The 20,242-nt window shown below is 41.2% G+C and overlaps 1 protein-coding gene across 1 annotated transcript in view; it reads right to left on the minus strand.

Annotated features, from left to right (window-relative positions):
• LOC128662490 (solute carrier organic anion transporter family member 1A2) overlaps positions 1-20,242 on the minus strand; it is a 166,877-nt gene that overhangs the window by 16,643 nt on the left and 129,992 nt on the right. Inside the window, exons 11-12 of the mRNA XM_053716274.1 lie at positions 8,638-8,813; positions 47-111 (exon numbers count right to left, since the gene is read on the minus strand). Coding sequence (XP_053572249.1) covers positions 47-111; positions 8,638-8,813 — 241 coding nt within the window. The remainder of the gene's footprint in view (positions 1-46; positions 112-8,637; positions 8,814-20,242) is intronic.

Below are 20,242 nucleotides of genomic sequence, written 5' to 3' on the forward strand. Positions count from 1 at the left end.
TTACTTTACTGTCCCTTTAATAAAATATACATTGTTTACTGTTTACCAAGCGCTCTTGCAGCTAGGAGATGAAGACCGAGTCCGAGGGATTTTTCTTTAGGCTTCAGACTCCTGGAGTAACAAGAAAGGGTTAATCACACACATTAACTCTTTCACCCTCTTTAGATACTTTCAGTACTTTTCCAAAATCATGAATCTTATGATGCCTACAACTTGCCAAGGGCTACTTATCACTTCCAATAATGTGTGCTAACAAATCCTGACATGAAATCACTCATTTATTAATGTGTGAATATTTCTACCATAATTATCCATAATGAATACACTTGAGATTACAGAATACTCTGATGGTCACAGGGGGGGGGGGGGGGATTCCCTGTAGTGAGCACTCACAGGGGGGGGAATTCCCTGTAGTGAGCGCTCACAGGGGGGGGATTCCCTGTAGTGAGCGCTCACAGGGGGTGTATTTATCAGTGCTTTGTATTTAGTCCATGTGAGACAGATAACTTCATCATCACACGCTGATATTGGGCACTACATTGAATGACATAGTAAGTTGCCTTATGTGTTGTGCAGTTTGATGTACTGTGTTTTGTATAGCCCATGCCTCAGCCTGACTCCAGGACCGCAGTCATCTGCAGCAACTACATCTTCCATTTGTTATTTGTGTTGTGTTTTTATTATATTGCTGGAAAAATGGGCAAGTAAGCCAATTAAAACTGCATTCTTCAAATATTCCCACCCTTCCTATGCTCCCTTAATATAAATGTATTAGCAAAAATGCTTCTAATAAAGCTATAGATGTTTCATAAGTGTATTTACATATGCACTGTGCACCAGCATTTTAAACACAACACTTGCTCAGAGAGCCTAAAGTGTTTGTACCATCTGGTAATGACGCAGTTTGTTAATTGCTGACATGATACAAGCCCCACTGGTGCTCTGAGCAGCTGCATTATTTAAAATGCTGGTGCACTGAGCTATTCTTCACATGTACGTGCAGAGCAAAATGCTAACACTAAAACAGTGATAATTTTTACTAGAAGCATTTTTGCCAATACTTTTATATTGCACCTTTGTGCATTTACATTTTGGCCAGGAATGTCCCTTTAACAAATGCACAATTAAAAGACATTGCAATAACAACTGCTCAGAATTTGAAATAAGCCGTAGAGATTTTCCATCTTAATGGGAGGAGAGTCTACGGCTTCATTCATTACTTGTGGGAATTAAGAATTTGGCCACCAGGAGGAGGCAAAGACACCCCAGCCAAAGACTTAAATATCTCCCCCACTTCCCTCATCCCCCAGTCATTCTTTGCCTTTCGTCACTGGAGGTTGGCAGAGAAGTGTCGAAAGATTCGGAGTAGTCTCTTATGGAGGGTAGTACTCTTTGGTATGGGACTGGACCAGCTGTCTCCTGTTTTTGTGCTGGTGTCATTGGATTTTATCCTTTCCATTGGTAATAAAGTCTACGGATGTTTTACCTGTAATGAGACTCCTTTCATAATTTGCTTTATATTTTAAGTAGTCCTGTCAGCCTCTCAGTGAGAGAGAGTCCGGAGATGCAGGGAGAGTCTTTCTGAGAAACCATCCTGACTCAGATTAACAGCTCCATAAGCAATCAGCATTGACAAGTTTTGCTGCCTGCTTTCTGCACTCAAGTCCATGTCAGGAGTGATGCTACTACCCTGTCACACTTGAAAGCTGTTCCACTGCATAGATTCTGGTAAGATCATTTATACACATTTGATAACGCAAGAAGACAGGGTCACAGTGTGTATCCTTTTATCTGTATAGAATCCAGGTAAATATCCTCGGAAAGGGGATTATTGAACAAGGGGGGATTTATGCATAATATGAGTGAGAGATGAGGCTCTGTCAATGTGTGAACAGTCAGGTTTCCTTAGAGAGATATTTTTTTTGGCACGTTTTCTCGTTAGTGCAGGGGCAGTCCTGTATGGCACTCCATGTGACCGGGTGTGGCCTCTTTAACTTCCTCTTTCTTGACCGGCGGTTGCAGGAGACAAAGCATTTTCTCTGTGGTCCGGTCATATGAGGTGGTGAGTGCCCAGGCCATTGGGGTATAAAGGTGCCATTTAATTTCTATCTAGTCTGTAATAAAAGCGCAACCTATGGAGGACTCTGATATGTTAGAGGGTACTCCCTCTTTAACCAAATCTAATTCCTGTGTTTATTGTAGGAGGTTCCAGTGGATCCGCCTGCTTATGTATGTTCCACATGCTTTCATAATATTGCAATAGCTAAAAAGAATAAGATATTTAGTACAACTCAGCCGTCCACGTAGGAGGGTTCTCCGTCCCGCGCGGTGTGCGTTCCCTACATTCATCTCCGATTACACATGCAGCTCCCCAGGGCACTACTAATCCTCCCGTGGGAGGGGCCCTTTGGCCGCCAGATTTTGCTTAGCAGTTACAAACAGAGGTCTCTACGGCCTTCAATGCCTTACCACGCCCTGCTAAGCGCAAGCGAAAGGTGAAACATAGCTATCCATCCCTGGGGTCATCTACTCAGTTGGATGTATCTGATAGATTATCCGCTGATGAAGACAACTCTGACTCTTCGGAGGACGCTCTTACTGGGTCGGAATCGGCGACATCTAGACCTCGGGCTGTGGAGGAGCCAGACTTTAAGTTTAAGATGGAGCATTTGCGCTTCCTACGTTAGAGGTTCCGGAACCGAAACTACCGGAAGAAAACCTTCAATCCCTATGCTATATAGGGTTTACGAGGACAGGGTGGTGTCTCAGACCATCACGGTTCCCATTAAGATGGCTAATATTATTAAGAACGAATGGGAGAAACTTGGCCCGTCTTTTTCTCCCTCTAATTCTTTTAGAAAACTGTTCCCCGTTCTGGACTCTCAGCTTGAGCTGTGGGAGGCCATTCCTAAGGTGGATAGTGCTATCTCCATGCTCGCTAAGCGCACGACTATCCCGCTCAAAGATAGCTCTTCGTTCAAGGAGCCCATGGATAAAAAATTGGAATCCATATTGAGAAAGATGTTTCAGCTCACGGGTTTGTTTTTCAACCAGCAGAGGTGGTCGATGCGATGGCTTGGGCTGCTACCTACTGGTGTGACACTCTATCAGCTATGGTCGAGGTAGAGACTCCCCTCGAAGAGATACAGGAATGAATTGAGGCTTTAAGGGTAGCTAATTCATCTGTGATGGAAATATGCAGATTATTCGCCTGAATGCCAAGACATCAGGTTTTTCTGTTCTAGTCCGTAGGGCCCTGTGGTTAAAGTCGTGGTCTGCTGACATGACTTCCAAGTCTAGATTACTATCCCTCCCTTTTCATGGGAAAGTTCTTTTCAGTCCGGGCCTGGACTCTATTATATCCACGGACACGGGAGGCAAGGGTGCTTTCCTACCGCAGGATAAGGAGAATAAACCTAAGGGGTCTACTTTTCGTCCCTTTCGTTTGGACAAGTCCCAACACCAGCAACCTGCTGTGAAAACCGAGTAGTCCAAAGGATCTTGGAAACCAGCTCAATCTTGGAACTAAGCCAAGCAGAGCAAGAAGCCCGCTGAGATGAAATCAGCATGAAGGGGTGGCCCCCGATCCATCTGTGGATCAAGTATAGGGCAGACTATCTTATTTGCGGAGGCCTGGATGAGAGACATTCAGGACCCTTAGGTTCTGGAGGTCATCGCCCAGGGTTACAGGATAGAGTTCAAAACTCATCCACCCAGGGGCAGATTCCTCCTGTCAAACCTATCATCATGACCAGAGAAGAGATGCGTAAGAGTTCTGGGGTATTATTCAAACCTTTTTGTTGTCCCAAAGAAGGAGGGCGTATTTGATCTGATTCTAGACCATAAGTGCCTAAACAAGTTTCTGTTGGTCCTATCTTTCAAGATGGAGACGATCAGGTCTATTCTGCCCCTAGTTCAAGAGCGACAGTTAATGACTACAATAGATTTGAAGGATGCTTACCTTCACGTGCCAATCCACAATGATCACTTCAGGTTCCTAAGATTTGCTTTTCTGAACCAACACTTCCAGTTTGTGGCCCTACCGTTTGACCTGGTGACTGCCCCAAGAGTCTTTACGAAGGTTCTGGGAGCGTTGCTTGCGCTGGCGAGAGCCAGAGCTATTGCAGTGGCATCTTATCTGGATGACATCCTGGTCCAGGCTCCGTCCTGCAGTCTTGCAGAGGTTCATTCGAGGGCTCTTCTTCTTCTCCTTCAAACTCATGGATGGAAGATAAATGTAGGAAAGAGTTCCCTGGTTCTCACAGCAGACAATCGTTTCATCCGGGGGAATGGTCTCTCTATCCCGAGGTGTTTGCAGAGATCTGCATCAGATGGGGGATGCTGGAGATAGATCTTATGGCGTCCAGACTCAACTTCAAGCTACCCAGATATGGATCGCGGTCCAGGGATCCCCAGGCAGAGCTGATAGATGCCTTAGCGATGCCTTGGGAGTTCAACCTAGTCTACATATTTCCACCGTTACCACTTCTACCTTGAGTAGTGACCCGCAAGCAGGCAAGCAGGAGCAAGCTTGGCTATTCTAATTGCTCCGTCGTGGCCGCGGATAATGTGGTTTGCGAATCTGGTGGGGATGTCATCATCTCCTCCATGGAGGTTACTGTCAGGCTTTCAATATAATGTTAAAGAAGGAACTCAATTCACAGATCTAAATGTACTAAAAGTTGTTTTGTTTCACTATAATTAAGGAATGACACTATGGCTTAGTGAAATTCACACCTAATAGTGATAGTTTTGTTGCTGGTATTGCCTCACCCCAATTTGTGCAGTTAAGGGTTAAGCAATGTTTAAATGGATTAAAGGAATGCTCTCAGTTACATAAGTAAGCTTTAGAATTTATGATGCGAGTGTAGTATAGTCTCTTAAATCTTATAGCGACACATGCAGAGTACCACTTTAAATAATGAGCTTGTGCTTTCATACATATGTTGGTAACTTCTTATAACAATGCTTTTAAAATTGCAGAGTTAGCTTTTACCTTTTCTTCTCATGCACTTGTAGCGTGGCAAAGCTGATAGAATGCTCAGTCTGTTCTGTGGAAGTTCCGGTTAGGAGCTGGGAGGAGTCTCAGCTTTCTTTCAGCTGACAGAGGGTGATACAATGTGGATTAAAGCCAGGTACTCAGTGATAAGTTCTTACGGTAGCTTAAAGGGACATTAAACCCAATTTTTTTCTTTCATGATTTAGATAGAGAATACCATTTTAAACAACTTTCTAATTTACTTATATAATCTAATTTGCTTCATTCTCTTGATATTCTTTCCTGAAAAGCATATCTAGATATGCTCAGTAGCTTCTGATTGGTGGCTGCACGTATTTGCCTCATGTGATTGGCTCACCAATGTGCAATGCTATTTCTTTAACAAAAGATATCTAAAGAATGAAGCAAATTACATAATAGAAGTAAATTTGGATGTTGTTTAAAATTGTATTCTCTGTCTGACTCATGAAAGAAAAATGTTGGGTTTAATGTCCCTTTAAGTATTAACACAAGCTATAGAGTGAAAGTTCTTCCTATATTACTTGCTTTAGTACATGTACTTTAATACTTGCGGTTTGCTCAGCAGTTCATTTATTTTGATTTGCGTGTCCAGCTTCTGAGTTACTGTTTATTGCTCTTGCTTGGCTGAAATCCAGATGACTGTGATACAAAGTTGTTGTAAATTTCCTGTGAGAGAGAAGTTTCAAGAACAATGTTATTTTCAATAATAATAGGCTCAGGGAAAAAGGGTAGCCTTGTACACCAAATTACTAAGCAAAGAATATTGGTTTTGGGCGGTTTTTAAAGGCAAGCTGCAAGTTGTTGATTGCAAGATTCTCTGGGTCCTAGAAAGAGCAATGTTCCTGACAGTTACCTTGTTGCAAAGATTTGCTGGTTCAGGGTCCTTTTCTACATCAAAATCTCGATTTTCTGAGGCTGACTGTGTGGAGATTGAACGCTTAATCCTAGCCAAGAGAGATTTTTCTGAGAGAGTGATTGATACTCTCATTCAAGCCAGAAAACTGGTCACTCGGTGCATCTATCATAAGGTGTTGAGGACCTACTTGTCCTGGTGTGAGGAACGCTGATATCCCTGGCATAAGGTTAGGGTATCCAGAATCCCTTCTGTCTGCCCTTCCTCCAGGATGGGTTGGAGAAGGGACTTGCTGTCAGTTCCAAAAAGGGACAGATTTCGGCTTTATCTGTACTGTTACACAAAAAGCTTGTGGAGCTTCCTGATATTCAGTCCTTTGTTCATGCTCTGTCTAGGATCAGGCCTGTCTTTAGAAATTACGCTCCCCCTTGGAGCTTAAACTTGGTACTTAAGATTTTGCAGAGGGCTCCGTTTGAGCCTATGTATTCCCTTGACATTAAAATTCTTTCCTGGAAGGTTCTATTCCTATTGGCTATTGCATCGGCAACCAGAGTCTCTGAGTTGGTGGCCTTGCAATGTGATCCTCCTTACCTGATTTTTCACACCGACAAGGCTGTTCTTCTCACTGGGTTGGGATTTCTTCCCAAGGTTGTGTCAAATCGTAACATCAATCAGGAGATAGTAGTTCCTTCCTTGTGTCCTAACCCTTCTTCTTCAAAGGAAAGGTTACTTCATAATTTGGATGTAGTTTGAGCCTTGAAATTCTATCTTCAGGCCACAAAGGAATTCAGACAGACTTTGTCTTTATTTGTGGTGTATTCGGGGAAGTGCAAGGGGCAAAGGGCCTCTTTCACTTCCCTATCTTTTTGGTTGAGGAGCATTATTTACTTGGCCTATGAGACAGCAGGACATACCTCAGAGTATTATGGCTCACTCAACTAGGACTGTGGCTTCTTCATGTGCCTTTAAGAATAAGGCGTCTATGGAGCAGATTTGTAAGGCGGCTACTTGGTCCTCCTTACATACTTTTGCTAAATTTCACAAATTTGATGTCTTTGCTTCGATGGAAGCGGTTTTTGGGAAAAATGTCTTGCAGGCTGTGGTGCCCTCAGTTTAGGGTCTGCCCTCTTTTTGCCCTCCCATTTTTTTCATTCAGTGTCCTCTAGAGCTTGGGTATTTGTTTCCCACAAGTAATGAATGAAGCCGTGGAATATCCTCCCATTAAGATGGAAAACATAAATTACACTTACCTGATAATTTCATTTCCATCTGTGGGAGGAGAGTCCACGGCTCCTGTCCGTTTCTCCGGTGGGCGGACCTATATTTATTTTTGCTCTTCTAGCACAATTTATACCCTTATATTTCTCCTACTGTTCCTTGTTCCCTTGGCAGAATGACTGGGGGATGAGGGAAGTGGGGGAGGTATTTAAGCCTTTGGCTGGGGTGTATTTGCCTCCTCCTGGTGGCCAGGTTCTTAATTCCCACAAGTAATGAATGAAGCCGTGGACTCTTCTCCCACAGATGGAAATGAAATTATCAGTTAAGCATAATTTATGTTTTTCCCCCCCATTTGCTGGCTTCTGTCTTGTGTGATCGATTACACTGTGCATTTGCACACATGCATGCATGATACCTGTATCATGCGAAAGCCATCAGCCAATCACAAACTAGTATACATATACACTGTGAACTTGTGCACATGCTCAGTAGGAGCTGGTGTTTCAGAAAGTGTGCATATACCTGTATCATGCGAAAGCCATCAGCCAATCACAAACTAGTGTACATATAGAGGCCCATTTATCAAGCTCCGTATGGAGCTTGTGGGCCCGTGTTTCTGGCGAGTCTTCAGACTCGCCAGAAACAGCAGTTATGAAGCAGCGATCTAAAGACCTCTGCTCCATAACCCTGTCTGCCTGCTCTGAGTATGATTGACACCTTCCTGCTGGTGGCAAATCTGCAGGGTGCGGCGTTGCACCAGAAGCTCTTGTGAGCTGCAATGCTGAATACGGAGAGTGTATTGCTCTCCGCATTCAGCAATGTCTGTCGGACCTGATCCGCACTGTCGGATCAGGTCCAACAGACATTTGATAATTCGGCCTCATACGCTGTGAACTTGCGCACATGCTCAGTAGGAGCTGGTGTTTCAGAAAGTGTGCTTATAAAATAACTAAACATTTTGATAATGTTAAAAAACATTGGAAATTCTCTTAAAACTGCTTGCTTTATCTGAATCAGAAAATGTTTAGTTTTGAGATTAGTGTCCCTTTAAGCAACATGTGCCATGTTATAGAATTACTCCGGTATTTCCCCATGCAACTGAAATGGGCTTTGTAAAAATCTAACATTTTTATTGTAATGTAGCTGCACAGTTCCTATACCTGAGAGACCATACAGACTAATGAGCAGTGGACCGCAAGCTCTCACCCATAGACACCTGATACCATATAACTGTTTGTGACTATTAAATCTAATATGCTGCCCTAAACAATTGTTAATGAAATTGGAGAAGAAATCTATTTCTAGCTGATCTAGTAACGGGTATCTTCCAGTTGCATGGGAAGCCCTGACCCTTATCTCTTGAACTTTCTCTGGCTGAGATCTCGCTCTGCTTGTTATAATGCTGCAGTTCTGGGGATGGGGAAGGAATTGATCTCTTGAGTAGACTTCTCTGTCCCCTGTTTGGTATTGGCCTGCAGTTCTCCCTCTCATGCAGAGAGATCCATGAAGACACATGACACTGGAATTTGTATGTCAGTAATATTACCTGATGAGCACCATATATCCGGGCATGGCTCCGAAGGAATAAATTAAACAGCACACCAGGGACAGTATCATGAAGTACTGAAGCATGGTGTCACAGGTCGCTTCTCTCTGGCATTGACCTAGCACCGCAGATGCATTCGAGGAAAACCCAGCCACACAGCTGCAATTGTGAAACACCTGACAACAATAATGTAGTGATTTAGTGTTTAACCTCTTGCCTGCCATTGAGGGCTATCATCTCTTTGGTAGACAATGGTTTAGGAGGTACATTGCTATAAGTGACATTCTAATGCGCCAACACATAAAGACTTTTGTGTCCATGACTCACAACATGTCATTTTTCTATAAAAAAGTTTTAAATAGTCAAATAAAGAAATGTGTTTGTGTGTGCATCTTATGTAAGCTTAGATTTATAAGGTTAAAAATGGAGCAGCTTAAATGTTGTGCTTTAATTGATTGCTCCTCATCCTTTCTCAATCCACTCCGTTGCTGGTCTGATGATAGGACAACCAGATGATCATGCAAATATTTACAAAGTCCTGGGACTATTGAAATTATAAGAATGATACTTCAGTTCAAGAAGTCTGTTGAAAGAAGGGGTTTTTAAAAAAGGATATCTAACATAGCTTTAGTTATTTCCTTGTTTTCTATACAGGCTATTGGTTAAACCAGAGCTATCTTATTTAAGTAAGACCATTGGATCTTGATTTACCTCCTGAGAACTGTCAAGCAGTCATACTATTCTGGTACAAAAAAGAGAGAGAAGTTTGACAGTACCCAGCACTCACAAAACACTATATAGTAACAGTATGCATTGAAAACCGGATTGTGTCAAGAACTGGTTATTAAAACGTAACTTTTACTAATGATAGAATAAAAAGGGTGGTAAATAGTACCAAATGTATAACATAAATATATGGGACATACATTTAAAACTTAGATTAAGAAACAGATCAGGACTGTGTGTGTGAGACTTCAAAAACAGAATTACTTCCCTGGGTAATAGTTCAAATACACCATAACCCTCAGGGCTCAGAGAATACACAGATTGCTCTAAAGCTAATCTAAAAAGGGGATTGACCCCAACGACATTACCTAATCTGAGCAATACTGGTATCTAGAGCAGGAGAGGAAACGGTTTATAAATGACTGATTAAGGAAGGCAATTGCCACATCAATATAAGCTTAGAAAAGTCCCAGGTAAACACAAATTAGCAAATCTCATGTACACAGACAATGCCTGATGTACATTTTGCCGCTAGCACGGCTTTCTCAGAGGCTCTAAGCTCATATTGATGTGGCAATTGCCTTCCTTAATCAGTCATTTACAAACCGTTTCCTCTCCTGCTCTAGATACCAGTATTGCTCAGATTAGGTAATTTTGTTGGGGTCAATCCCCTTTTTAGATTAGCTTTAGAGCAATCTGTGTATTCTCTGAGCCCTGAGGGTTACGGTGTATTTGAACTATTACCCAGGGAAGTAATTCTGTTTTTGAAGTCTCACACACACAGTCCTGATCTGTTTCTTAATCTAAGTTTTAAATGTATGTCCCATATATTTATGTTATACATTTGGTACTATTTACCACCTTTTTATTCTTTCATTAGTAAAAGTTACGTTTTAATAACCAGTTCTTGACACAATCCGGTTTTCAATGCATACTGTTACTATATAGGGGGGTAGTTATCAAGCCGTCAACCTCAAATACGCTGGAATTCCGCAGCGTATTTGTGGCAAGGCTGATTCGCCTTAGTTATCAAAGGCTTCAGACCGGCAAAAGTAGAATTTTGTGACGTAAGCTTCGATCCGCCGGACTCCGTCCGACACAGATCGATTCTTACGTCACTCCAGATGTTCCGCACACAAGTGCGGCACAATCTCACTACTTTTGCTAGTTATCAAAAAACTAGCAGGTACGCTCGGCACTTTTCCGGCCCAGCGTACCTGGTTTTCAAACCGCCAGCCTGGAGGCGGCGGATCCCATAGGAATCAATGGGAGTCTGACCATAGCGAAAGTACAAGTTCGCTGCTGACAGACATCCCATTCATTCCTATGGGAGCTGTCTACACCTAACACCCTAACATGTACCCCGAGTCTAAACACCACTAATCTGCCCCCCCCTACACCGTCGCAACTAAATAAATGTATTACCCCCTAAACCGCCGCTCCCGGAGCCCACCGCAAGCTACTCTATACATATTAACCCCTAAACCGCCGCTCCCGGAGCCCACCGCCAACTACATTATACCTAGTAACCCCTATCCTGCCCCCCCTATACCGCCGCCCTCTATAATAAATGTATTAACCCCTATCCTGGCGATCCCACACCTCGCCGCAACCAAATAAATAGTTTAACCCCTAAACCGCCGCTCCCGGACCCCCGCAACCTATAATAAATTTATTAACCCCTATCCTGCCCCCCACTACACTGTTGCCACTGTAATAAAATTATTAACCCCTAAACTTAAGTCTAACACTAACCCTAACACCCTCCTAACTAAAATATTAATTAAATAAATCTAAATAATATTTCTATTATTAACATACGGCTAGATTTAGAGTTTTGTCGGTAAAGACCCGAAAAGCTAACGCCGGCTTTTTTCTGGCCGCACCATAAAAATAACTCTGGTATTGAGAGTTCACATAAAGGCTGCGTTAGGCTCCAAAAAAGGAGCGTAGAGCATATTTAACGCAGCTTCAACTCTCGATACCAGAGTTGCTTACGCAAGCGGCCAGCCTCAAAAACGTGCTTGTGCACGATTCCCCCATAGAAAACAATGGGGCTGTTTGAGCTGAAAAAAAACCTAACACCTGCAAAAAAGTCGCGTTCAGCTCCTAACGCAGCCCCATTGTTTGCTATGCGGAAACACTTCCTACGTCTGCACCTAACACTCTAACATGTACCCCGAGTCTAAACACCCCTAGCCTTACACTTATTAACCCCTAATCTGCCGCCCCCACTATCGCTGACACCTGCATATTATTATTAACCCCTAATCTGCCGCTCCGTAAACCGCCGCTACTTACATTATCCCTATGTACCCCTAATCTGCTGCCCTAACATCGCCGACCCCTATATTATATTTATTAACCCCTAATCTGCCCCCCACAACGTCGCCTCCACCTGCCTACACTTATTAACCCCTAATCTGCCGAGCGGACCTGAGCGCTACTATAATAAAGTTATTAACCCCTAATCCGCCTCACTAACCCTATAATAAATAGTATTAACCCCTAATCTGCCCTCCCTAACATCGCCGACACCTAACTTCAATTATTAACCCCTAATCTGCCGACTGGAGCTCACCGCTATTCTAATAAATGTATTAACCCCTAAAGCTAAGTCTAACCCTAACACTAACACCCCCCTAAGTTAAATATAATTTACATCTAACAAAATTAATTATCTCTTATTAAATAAATTATTCCTATTTAAAGCTAAATACTTACCTGTAAAATAAATCCTAATATAGCTACAATATAAATTATAATTATATTATAGCTATTTTAGGATTTATATTTATTTTACAGGTAACTTTGTAATTATTTTAACCAGGTACAATAGCTATTAAATAGTTAAGAACTATTTAATAGTTACCTAGTTAAATTAATTACAAAATTACCTGTAAAATAAATCCTAACCTAAGTTACAATTAAACCTAACACTACACTATCATTAAATTAATTAAATAAAATACCTACAATTATCTACAATTAAACCTAACACTACACTATCAATACATTAATTAAATACAATATCTACAAATAACTACAATGAAATAAACTAACTAAAGTACAAAAAATAAAAAAGAACTAAGTTACAAAAAATAAAAAAATATTTACAAACATAAGGAAAATCTTACAACAATGTTAAACTAATTACACCTACTCTAAGCCCCCTAATAAAATAACAAAGCCCCCCAAAATAAAAAATGCCCTACCCTATTCTAAATTACTAAAGTTCAAAGCTCTTTTACCTTACCAGCCCTGAACAGGGCCCTTTGCGAGGCATGCCCCAAGAAGTTCAGCTCTTTTGCCTGTAAAAAAAAAACATACAATACCCCCCCCCCAACATTACAAACCACCACCCACATACCCCTAATCTAACCCAAACCCCCCTTAAATAAACCTAACACTAAGCCCCTGAAGATCATCCTACCTTGTCTTCACCTCACCGGGTATCACCGATCCGTCCTGGCTCCGATATCTTCATCCAACCCAAGCGGGGGCTAGACATCCACTGAAGAAGTCCAGAAGAGGGTCCAAAGTCTTCATCCTATCCGGGAAGAAGAGGCGATCCAGACCGGCAACCATCATCTTCCAAGTGGCATCTTCTATCTTCATCCGATGAGGACCGGCTCCATCCTGAAGACCTCCACCGCGGACCCATCTTCATCCGGCGACGTCCAACTGAAGAATGACGGTTCCTTTAAGGGACGTCATCCAAGATGGCGTCCCTCGAATTCCGATTGGCTGATAGGATTCAATCAGCCAATCGGAATTAAGGTAGGAATAATCAGCCAATCAGATTGAGCTTGCATTCTATTGGCTGATCGGAACAGCCAATAGAATGCGAGCTCAATCTGATTGGCTGATTGGATCAGCCAATCGGATTGAACTTGAATCTGATTGGCTGATTTCATCAGCCAATCAGATTTTTCCTACCTTAATTCCGATTGGCTGATAGAATCCTATCAGCCAATCAGAATTGAAGGGACGCCATCTTGGATGATGTCCCTTAAAGGAGCCTTCATTCGTCGGTAGTTCATCGGGAAAGGAGGATGTTCCGCGTTGGCGGGATGAAGATTCAAGACCCGGCTTCGACGATGACCTCGCCCGGATAGAAGACTTCTTCAGCGCCTCTTGGAAGATGACCTCACCCGGATAGAAGATTTCTTCAGCGCCGCTTGGAGGATCACTTCATCGGATGGAAGATTTCTTCAGCGCCCCTTGGAGGATAACTTCTGCCGGTCCGGATGTCCTCTTCAGTTCCATCGGTGGCTCGGCTGAGTGAAGACAACTAAAGGTAGGATGATCTTCAGGGGATTAGTGTTAGGTTATTTTAAGGGGGGTTTGGGTTAGATTAGGGGTATGTGGGTGGTGGGTTTTAATGTTGGGGGGGGGTTGTATTTTTCTTTTACAGGCAAAAGAGCTGAACTTTGGGGCATGCCCCCACAAATGGCCCTTTTAAGGGCTGGTAAGGTAAAAGAGCTTTGAACTTTTTTAATGTAGAATAGGGTAGGGCATTTTTTTTATTTTGGGGGGTTTGTTATTTTATTAGGGGGCTTAGATTAGGTGTAAGTAGCTTAAAATTGTAATATGTTTTTAAATGTTTGTAACTTATTTTTTTTATTTTTTGTAACTTAGCTTTTTTTATTTTTTGTACTTTAGTTAGTTTATATCATTGTATTTAATTGTAGTTATTTGTAGGTAGTTTATTTAATTTATTTAATGATAGTGTAGTGTTAGGTTTTATTGTAAATTAGGTTAGGATTTATTTTACAGGTAATTTTGTATTTCTTTTAGCTAGGTAGTTATTAAATAGTTAATAACTATTTAATAATTATTCTAACTAGCTAAAATAAATACAAAGTTACCTGTAAAATAAATATAAATCCTAAGATAGCTCCAATATAATTATTATTTATATTGTAGCTATATTAGGGTTTATTTTACAGGTAAGTATTTAGTTTTAAATAGGAATAATTTATTAAAGTATAGTGTAGTGTTAGGTGTAATTGTAACTTAGGTTAGTTTTTAGTTTACAGGTAAATTTCTCTTTATTTTAGCTAGGTAAGCTATTAAATAGTTAATAACTATTTAATAGCTATTGTACCTAGTTAAAATAAATTGAAAGGTACCTGTAAAATAAAAATAAATCCTAAGATAGCTACAATATAATTATTATTTATATTGTAGCTATATTAGGGTTTATTTTAAAGGTAATTATTTAGTTTTAAATAGGATTAACTTAGTTAATAATAGAAATATTATTTAGATTTATTTAATTAATATTTTAGTTAGGGGGGTGTTAGGGTTAGTGTTAGACTTAGGTTTAGGGGTTAATAATTTTATTATAGTGGCGGAGGTGTAGTGGGGGGCAGGATAGGGGTTAATAAATTTAATATAGGGAGCGGCGGTTTAGGGGTTAAACTATTTATTTGCGGCGAGGTGCGGGATCAGCAGGATAGGGGTTAATAACTTTATTATAGAGGGCGACGGTATAGGGGGGGCAGGATAGGCGTTACTAGGTATAATGTAGGTGGCAGCGGTGTCCGGGAGCGGCGGTTTAGGGGTTAATACATTTATAAGACTTGCGGCGGGGTCTAGGAGCGGCGGTTTAGGGGTTAATACATTTATAAGACTTGCGGCGGGGTCTAGGAGCGGCGGTTTAGGGGTTAGTAACTTTATTTAGTTGCGGGGGGCTCCGGGGGCGCCGGTATAGGGGGTAGAACAGTGTAGTTTAGTGTGAGTGCTTAGTGACAGGCTAGCAAGAAAGCTGTCAAACAGCCGAAGAGCAGCGAGATCGGATGAGTGATAACTCTCACAGTCCGCTGCTCATCGCCCCGCGGCTTTTTGACAGCTTTTTTTGATAACTTAGGCGTATTTTTTCAGGTCCGCGGCGGCGAAGGTAGGCGAGCTTAGGCGGGCGTATTGGGCCGGCAAAGGCAGGAAAGTAGACACGTTGATAACTACCCCCCCATAGTGTTTTGTGAGTGCTGGGTACTGTCAAACTTCTCTCTCTTTTTTGTACCTATATAGCTATCAGACAGTCAGCACCCCCCTTCTCCTACACTTCACCAGTGATACTAACTGGTATATAATGAATACTGAATAGATTATATATCTACTATTATTTCAGCATACTATATTATGAAGGGGTTGATATTTGCTTAAACTAACACCGTTGCCACTATTTCCAGTCATACTATTCTGTAAGAAGGCTAAACCATGTGTAACTGTCAGGCCAAGGCTGCTATCAAGAGGTGCACTACTGACAGAGGATCAGAGGCTGCCAGAGCTAAGCCAGCTCTTTGGATGTCCTGCTGTGTTCCTTGACTTCTATTCTGTGTGGTATGTGCACTGTTTTAGCACTTTTTATTTCCTGGCCACCTGGAAGTGACCCTGGTCTTGTTCATGGTGCCAAGCTTAATAGGAGGTGTTAAAAGCACTTCCATTCAGTGCTTGGTTATTTGCATGGATAACCTTGGCCTGGTATTCTGAACCTAACCCTGGAAATATTTTTGGACTACGCTGCTTGTCTATTCCCTTTACTGAGATATGCTTCCTGAGGACAGATTTACTGTTTTTAGAACTTTACAACTGTGCCCTGACCACCACGGTCCTAACCCTCCACTGTAACACTGGCTTCGACCCCTGGCCTGTTCATTGACGATTCTGCAATCTTACAAACTTCTGCTGCTTCACATCTATGCATTATTGGCTCCTATTTACAAATCTGGTATTACCATTATAGTAACATTGTGGGCTAGATTACAAGTGGAGCACTAAATTATCACACTTCCACAAACAGGCACATTTTCCTGTTTGAAGGAGCGTGATAATTAACCAGCCATACAAGTGTCTGGTTATTACTACCGCGACCTTGCGGTAGCAATTAGCACTCCAAAAATTAACCAGAGGTCAGCTCTCTGGTTAATTTTCTAAAAGTGCCCCAAATGCCCTCAAAATAACTGCACTAGGCACTTTTTGGTCTTTAAAGTTGGTGGGAGAAAAAAAAGTTGGTGGTAGAAAAAAACATCACTGAAAAGTGCCTTTACATTGCGGTCTATGGGGACTGTGTGTTCCCATAGACCGCAATATAAATATATATGCATATAATTATATACAACACAAACAAATCAGTAAGCTGCGCACAGACACGTACACGGAAAATGATTACTTTTCCAAATTTTCACACTGTGTTCAGTTCTAGATTTATGCTATTGGAAATTAATATCCTAATGTATATTTGGAGAGTTTCCAATTATATTATTGGTAACAACGTTACACAAGTAATAATGATGATAATACTACCAGTTCATAAATAAACACAGTACCTGCTAAAAGATAACTCATTAAACTTTAACACGTCTAAAAAGACAATACTGGTAGTAATAATGATAGTAAGGATAATGATGATAATAATTGTGATACTAGAAATACAGTTACATAGGATAATAAAACCACTTAATTAACTCACATTCATGAGTCTGGGAGTAATGGTAGATACTTTATAGTAAATTCAAAGTTCCTCTGTATGGATTAGTTTCTCCCTTGGTGACGAATCTTTGTGCAGCTTCCAGATTCACTGAGCACAAAGGAGTGCTCAGGTTTTGAATGCACTAAAACGATAAGAACACAAAGCGCATCCCAGATTCAAGGTAAAATCATTTATTACTTTATTTGTGCACACAATCTAATGCACTTACAAGAGTTAAAATATTAAAAACCTGGTTAAAAAAGTCCTGGTATACTTCACAATTCTTGTTCCACAGGAATCCGCAGGTAGCGACCTCTGCTCCTCTTGTGTCTCTGTGTATACCGATAGTCAGACCTTTTAAGAAACGTTTTTCCAAAAGTGTATTAACCAGATAAAAAGGCCTCTTATAATGTGCAGAGTCTTATAGTTACAGGTAGACCATCCCGTCTACGCGTTTCGTTTGTCCTCTGCAAACTTTCTCAAGACAGTGGATGTTGGGTATAGTTCGTATGAGGATCCCCTTGTTAAATAGAGCCATATTGGCTCCACCTCTTCCTGCTGCTGCCCAGAATGTAAACACAACACGCCCTGTAGCCATGTGCTGCTACGGCATGTTTCTACCGTGTCATATTACATTATGTTTCAATCGTCAACAACCGATTCTTAGCACATACTAAACAAAAGCCCATATATTAACAGGCACATTTCCATTGTACAATCTCATTCATAATCAAATTACCCGTCGTCTGCTGATGTTCATATAGTGGCAAGGCAACCCCTTTGCTTCTACACAATTAGATGCACAATGTATACACCGTAGCCACCCGTATGTTACTCCTTAATTATGCGCACTCCCTGGTGTGTACTGTGTCACACTATCTCTGTGGTGGCTTCACCCTTATACTACGTGGGTGATTACTTGTCATGTAAACACAACACACCCATTTAGCTGTAGCGTGTTAGGCGATCAATAATTAAACCCCTTACTATTTCTGTTCTAAACGCATCTATACAATGTGCATCTATTGATTACCATATCTTTAGGGTAATGACTATTTAATTAAACTCTGTGTCCTGAAGATAAAATACTTCTACGCATCATATTCTGCCTGATATGCCCTACTGCTAGATACTTAGTATGCTTGTATTACTAAAAATAACATAGATCAAGAGTCTGATGCAACTACTATTGTCATTTGACATTTAAAGGGGCTACTGTTAGTCCCAATTAGTGCTAGTTATTACTGGCCTACACCAGCCCCTGATCTTCCTCTTGTTATATGTCTATACTAATAACAATAGCTGTATACATTTTGTTATTGTGGTTCTTCTAGGTCTCATACCTCTAGTTGGACTGTTACCTCTAGATTTTCTTACATGTTACATTAACTTAGTATACTGTTCTTCCTAGTTTCCTGACTATTGATTATCTATTAATTCTAAATTATTATTAAAGCAAAACCCTCCCTCTTTTTTATGATTAATTGGGGCATCTTTCCTTACTGGAAATCTAGGGACCTTATAGCATGAATGCTTGCAGATCTAGGTCTATGTTTAGACCTTTAAACATAGATCAGGGCCTGGTGTTGGCCAGTAATAACTAGCACTAATTGGGACTAACAGTAGCCACTTTAAATGTCAAATGACAATAGTAGTTCCATCAGACTCTTGATCAATGTTATTTTTAGTAATACAAGCATACTAAGGCCTCTATTTATGAAAGGTCTTGCGGACCTGATCTGACAGTGCGGATCAGGTCCGCAAGACCTCGCTGAATGCGGAGAGCAATATGCTCTCCGTATTCAGCATTGCACCACCAGCCAATGGGCCGCCAGCAGGGAGGTGTCAATCAACCCGATCGTACTCGATCGGGTTGATTTTTGGCGATGTCTGTCCTCCTGCTCAGAGCAGACGGACAGGTTATGGAGCAGTGGTCTTTGTGACCGCTGCTTCATAACTGCTGTTTCTGGCGAGTCTGAAGACTCGCTAGAAACACGGGCCATCAAGCTCCATTCAGAGCTTGATAGATAGGTCCCTAAGTATCTAGCAGTAGGGCATATCAGGCAGAATATGATGCGTAGAAGTATTTTATCTTCAGGACACAGAGTTTAATTAAATAGTCATTACCCTAAAGATATGGTAATCAATAGATGCACATTGTATAGATGCGTTTAGAACAGAAATAGTAAGGGGCTTAATTATTGATCGCCTAACACGCTACAGCTAAATGGGTGTGTTGTGTTTACATGACACTTAATCACCCACGTAGTATAAGAGTGAAGCCACCACGGAGATAGTGTGACACAGTACACACCAGGGAGTGCGCATAATTAAGGAGTAATCTAACATACGGGGTGGCTACGGTGTATACATTGTGCATCTAATTGTGTAGAAGCAAAGGGGTTGCCTTGCCACTATATGAACATCAGCAGACGACGGGTAATTTGATTATGAATGAGATTGTACAATGGAAATGTGCCTGTTAATATATGGGCTTTTGTTTAGTATGTGCTAAGAATAGGTTGTTGACGATTGAAACATAATGTAATATGACACGGTAGAAACATGCCGTAGCAGCACATGGCTACAGGGCGTGTTGTGTTTACATTCTGGGCAGCAGCAGGAAGAGGTGGAGCCATTATGGCTCTATTTAACAAGGGGATCCTCATACGAACTATACCCAACATCCACTGTCTTGAGAAAGTTTGCAGAGGACAAACGAAACGCGTAGAAGGGATGGTCTACCTGTAACTATAAGACTCTGCACGAGGAGCAGAGGTCGCTACCTGCGGATTCCTGTGGAACAAGAATTGTGAAGTATACCAGGACTTTTTTAACAAGGCTTTTAATATTTTAACTCTTGTAAGTGCATTAGATTGTGTGCACGAATAAAGTAATAAATGATTTTACCTTGAATCTGGGATGTGCTTTGTGTTCTTATTGTTTTAGTTAATATAACTATATAAATATATATTTATGTGTTAATATGTGTGTATACACGCATTAACACATAAATATATATGTATATATGCATATACATACTGTATATATTTAAAAATGCTGCCCTTCACTGTGCTACATACCTCCGCTGTGCATCAGAACGAGGCTCCCATAGGAGCCTATGAAAGTGCGCTTGTGAGCGCAATGCTTCCTCGTGTTTGCATTGCAATTTTCTTGTAATACCACTGCACATTATTGTGCGCTGGTATTACAAAGTGGAGCACTAAATATCTCTTGCGTAAACTTGTAATCTAGCCCTGTATGAGTCCTACTACAAAATACTTCTGCAATGGTATTAGGTACTTAAGATATCTAGAACATAAATATGTGCACACATGGAGGAGAGGACACTTCTTTACAAAGTTGATTGTCTTGCCCATTAGCACATCTAATTTGGAAAGA

The sequence above is a fragment of the Bombina bombina genome, chromosome 6 (assembly GCF_027579735.1).
Source record: "Bombina bombina isolate aBomBom1 chromosome 6, aBomBom1.pri, whole genome shotgun sequence".
Classification (NCBI taxonomy): Eukaryota; Metazoa; Chordata; class Amphibia; order Anura; family Bombinatoridae; genus Bombina; species Bombina bombina.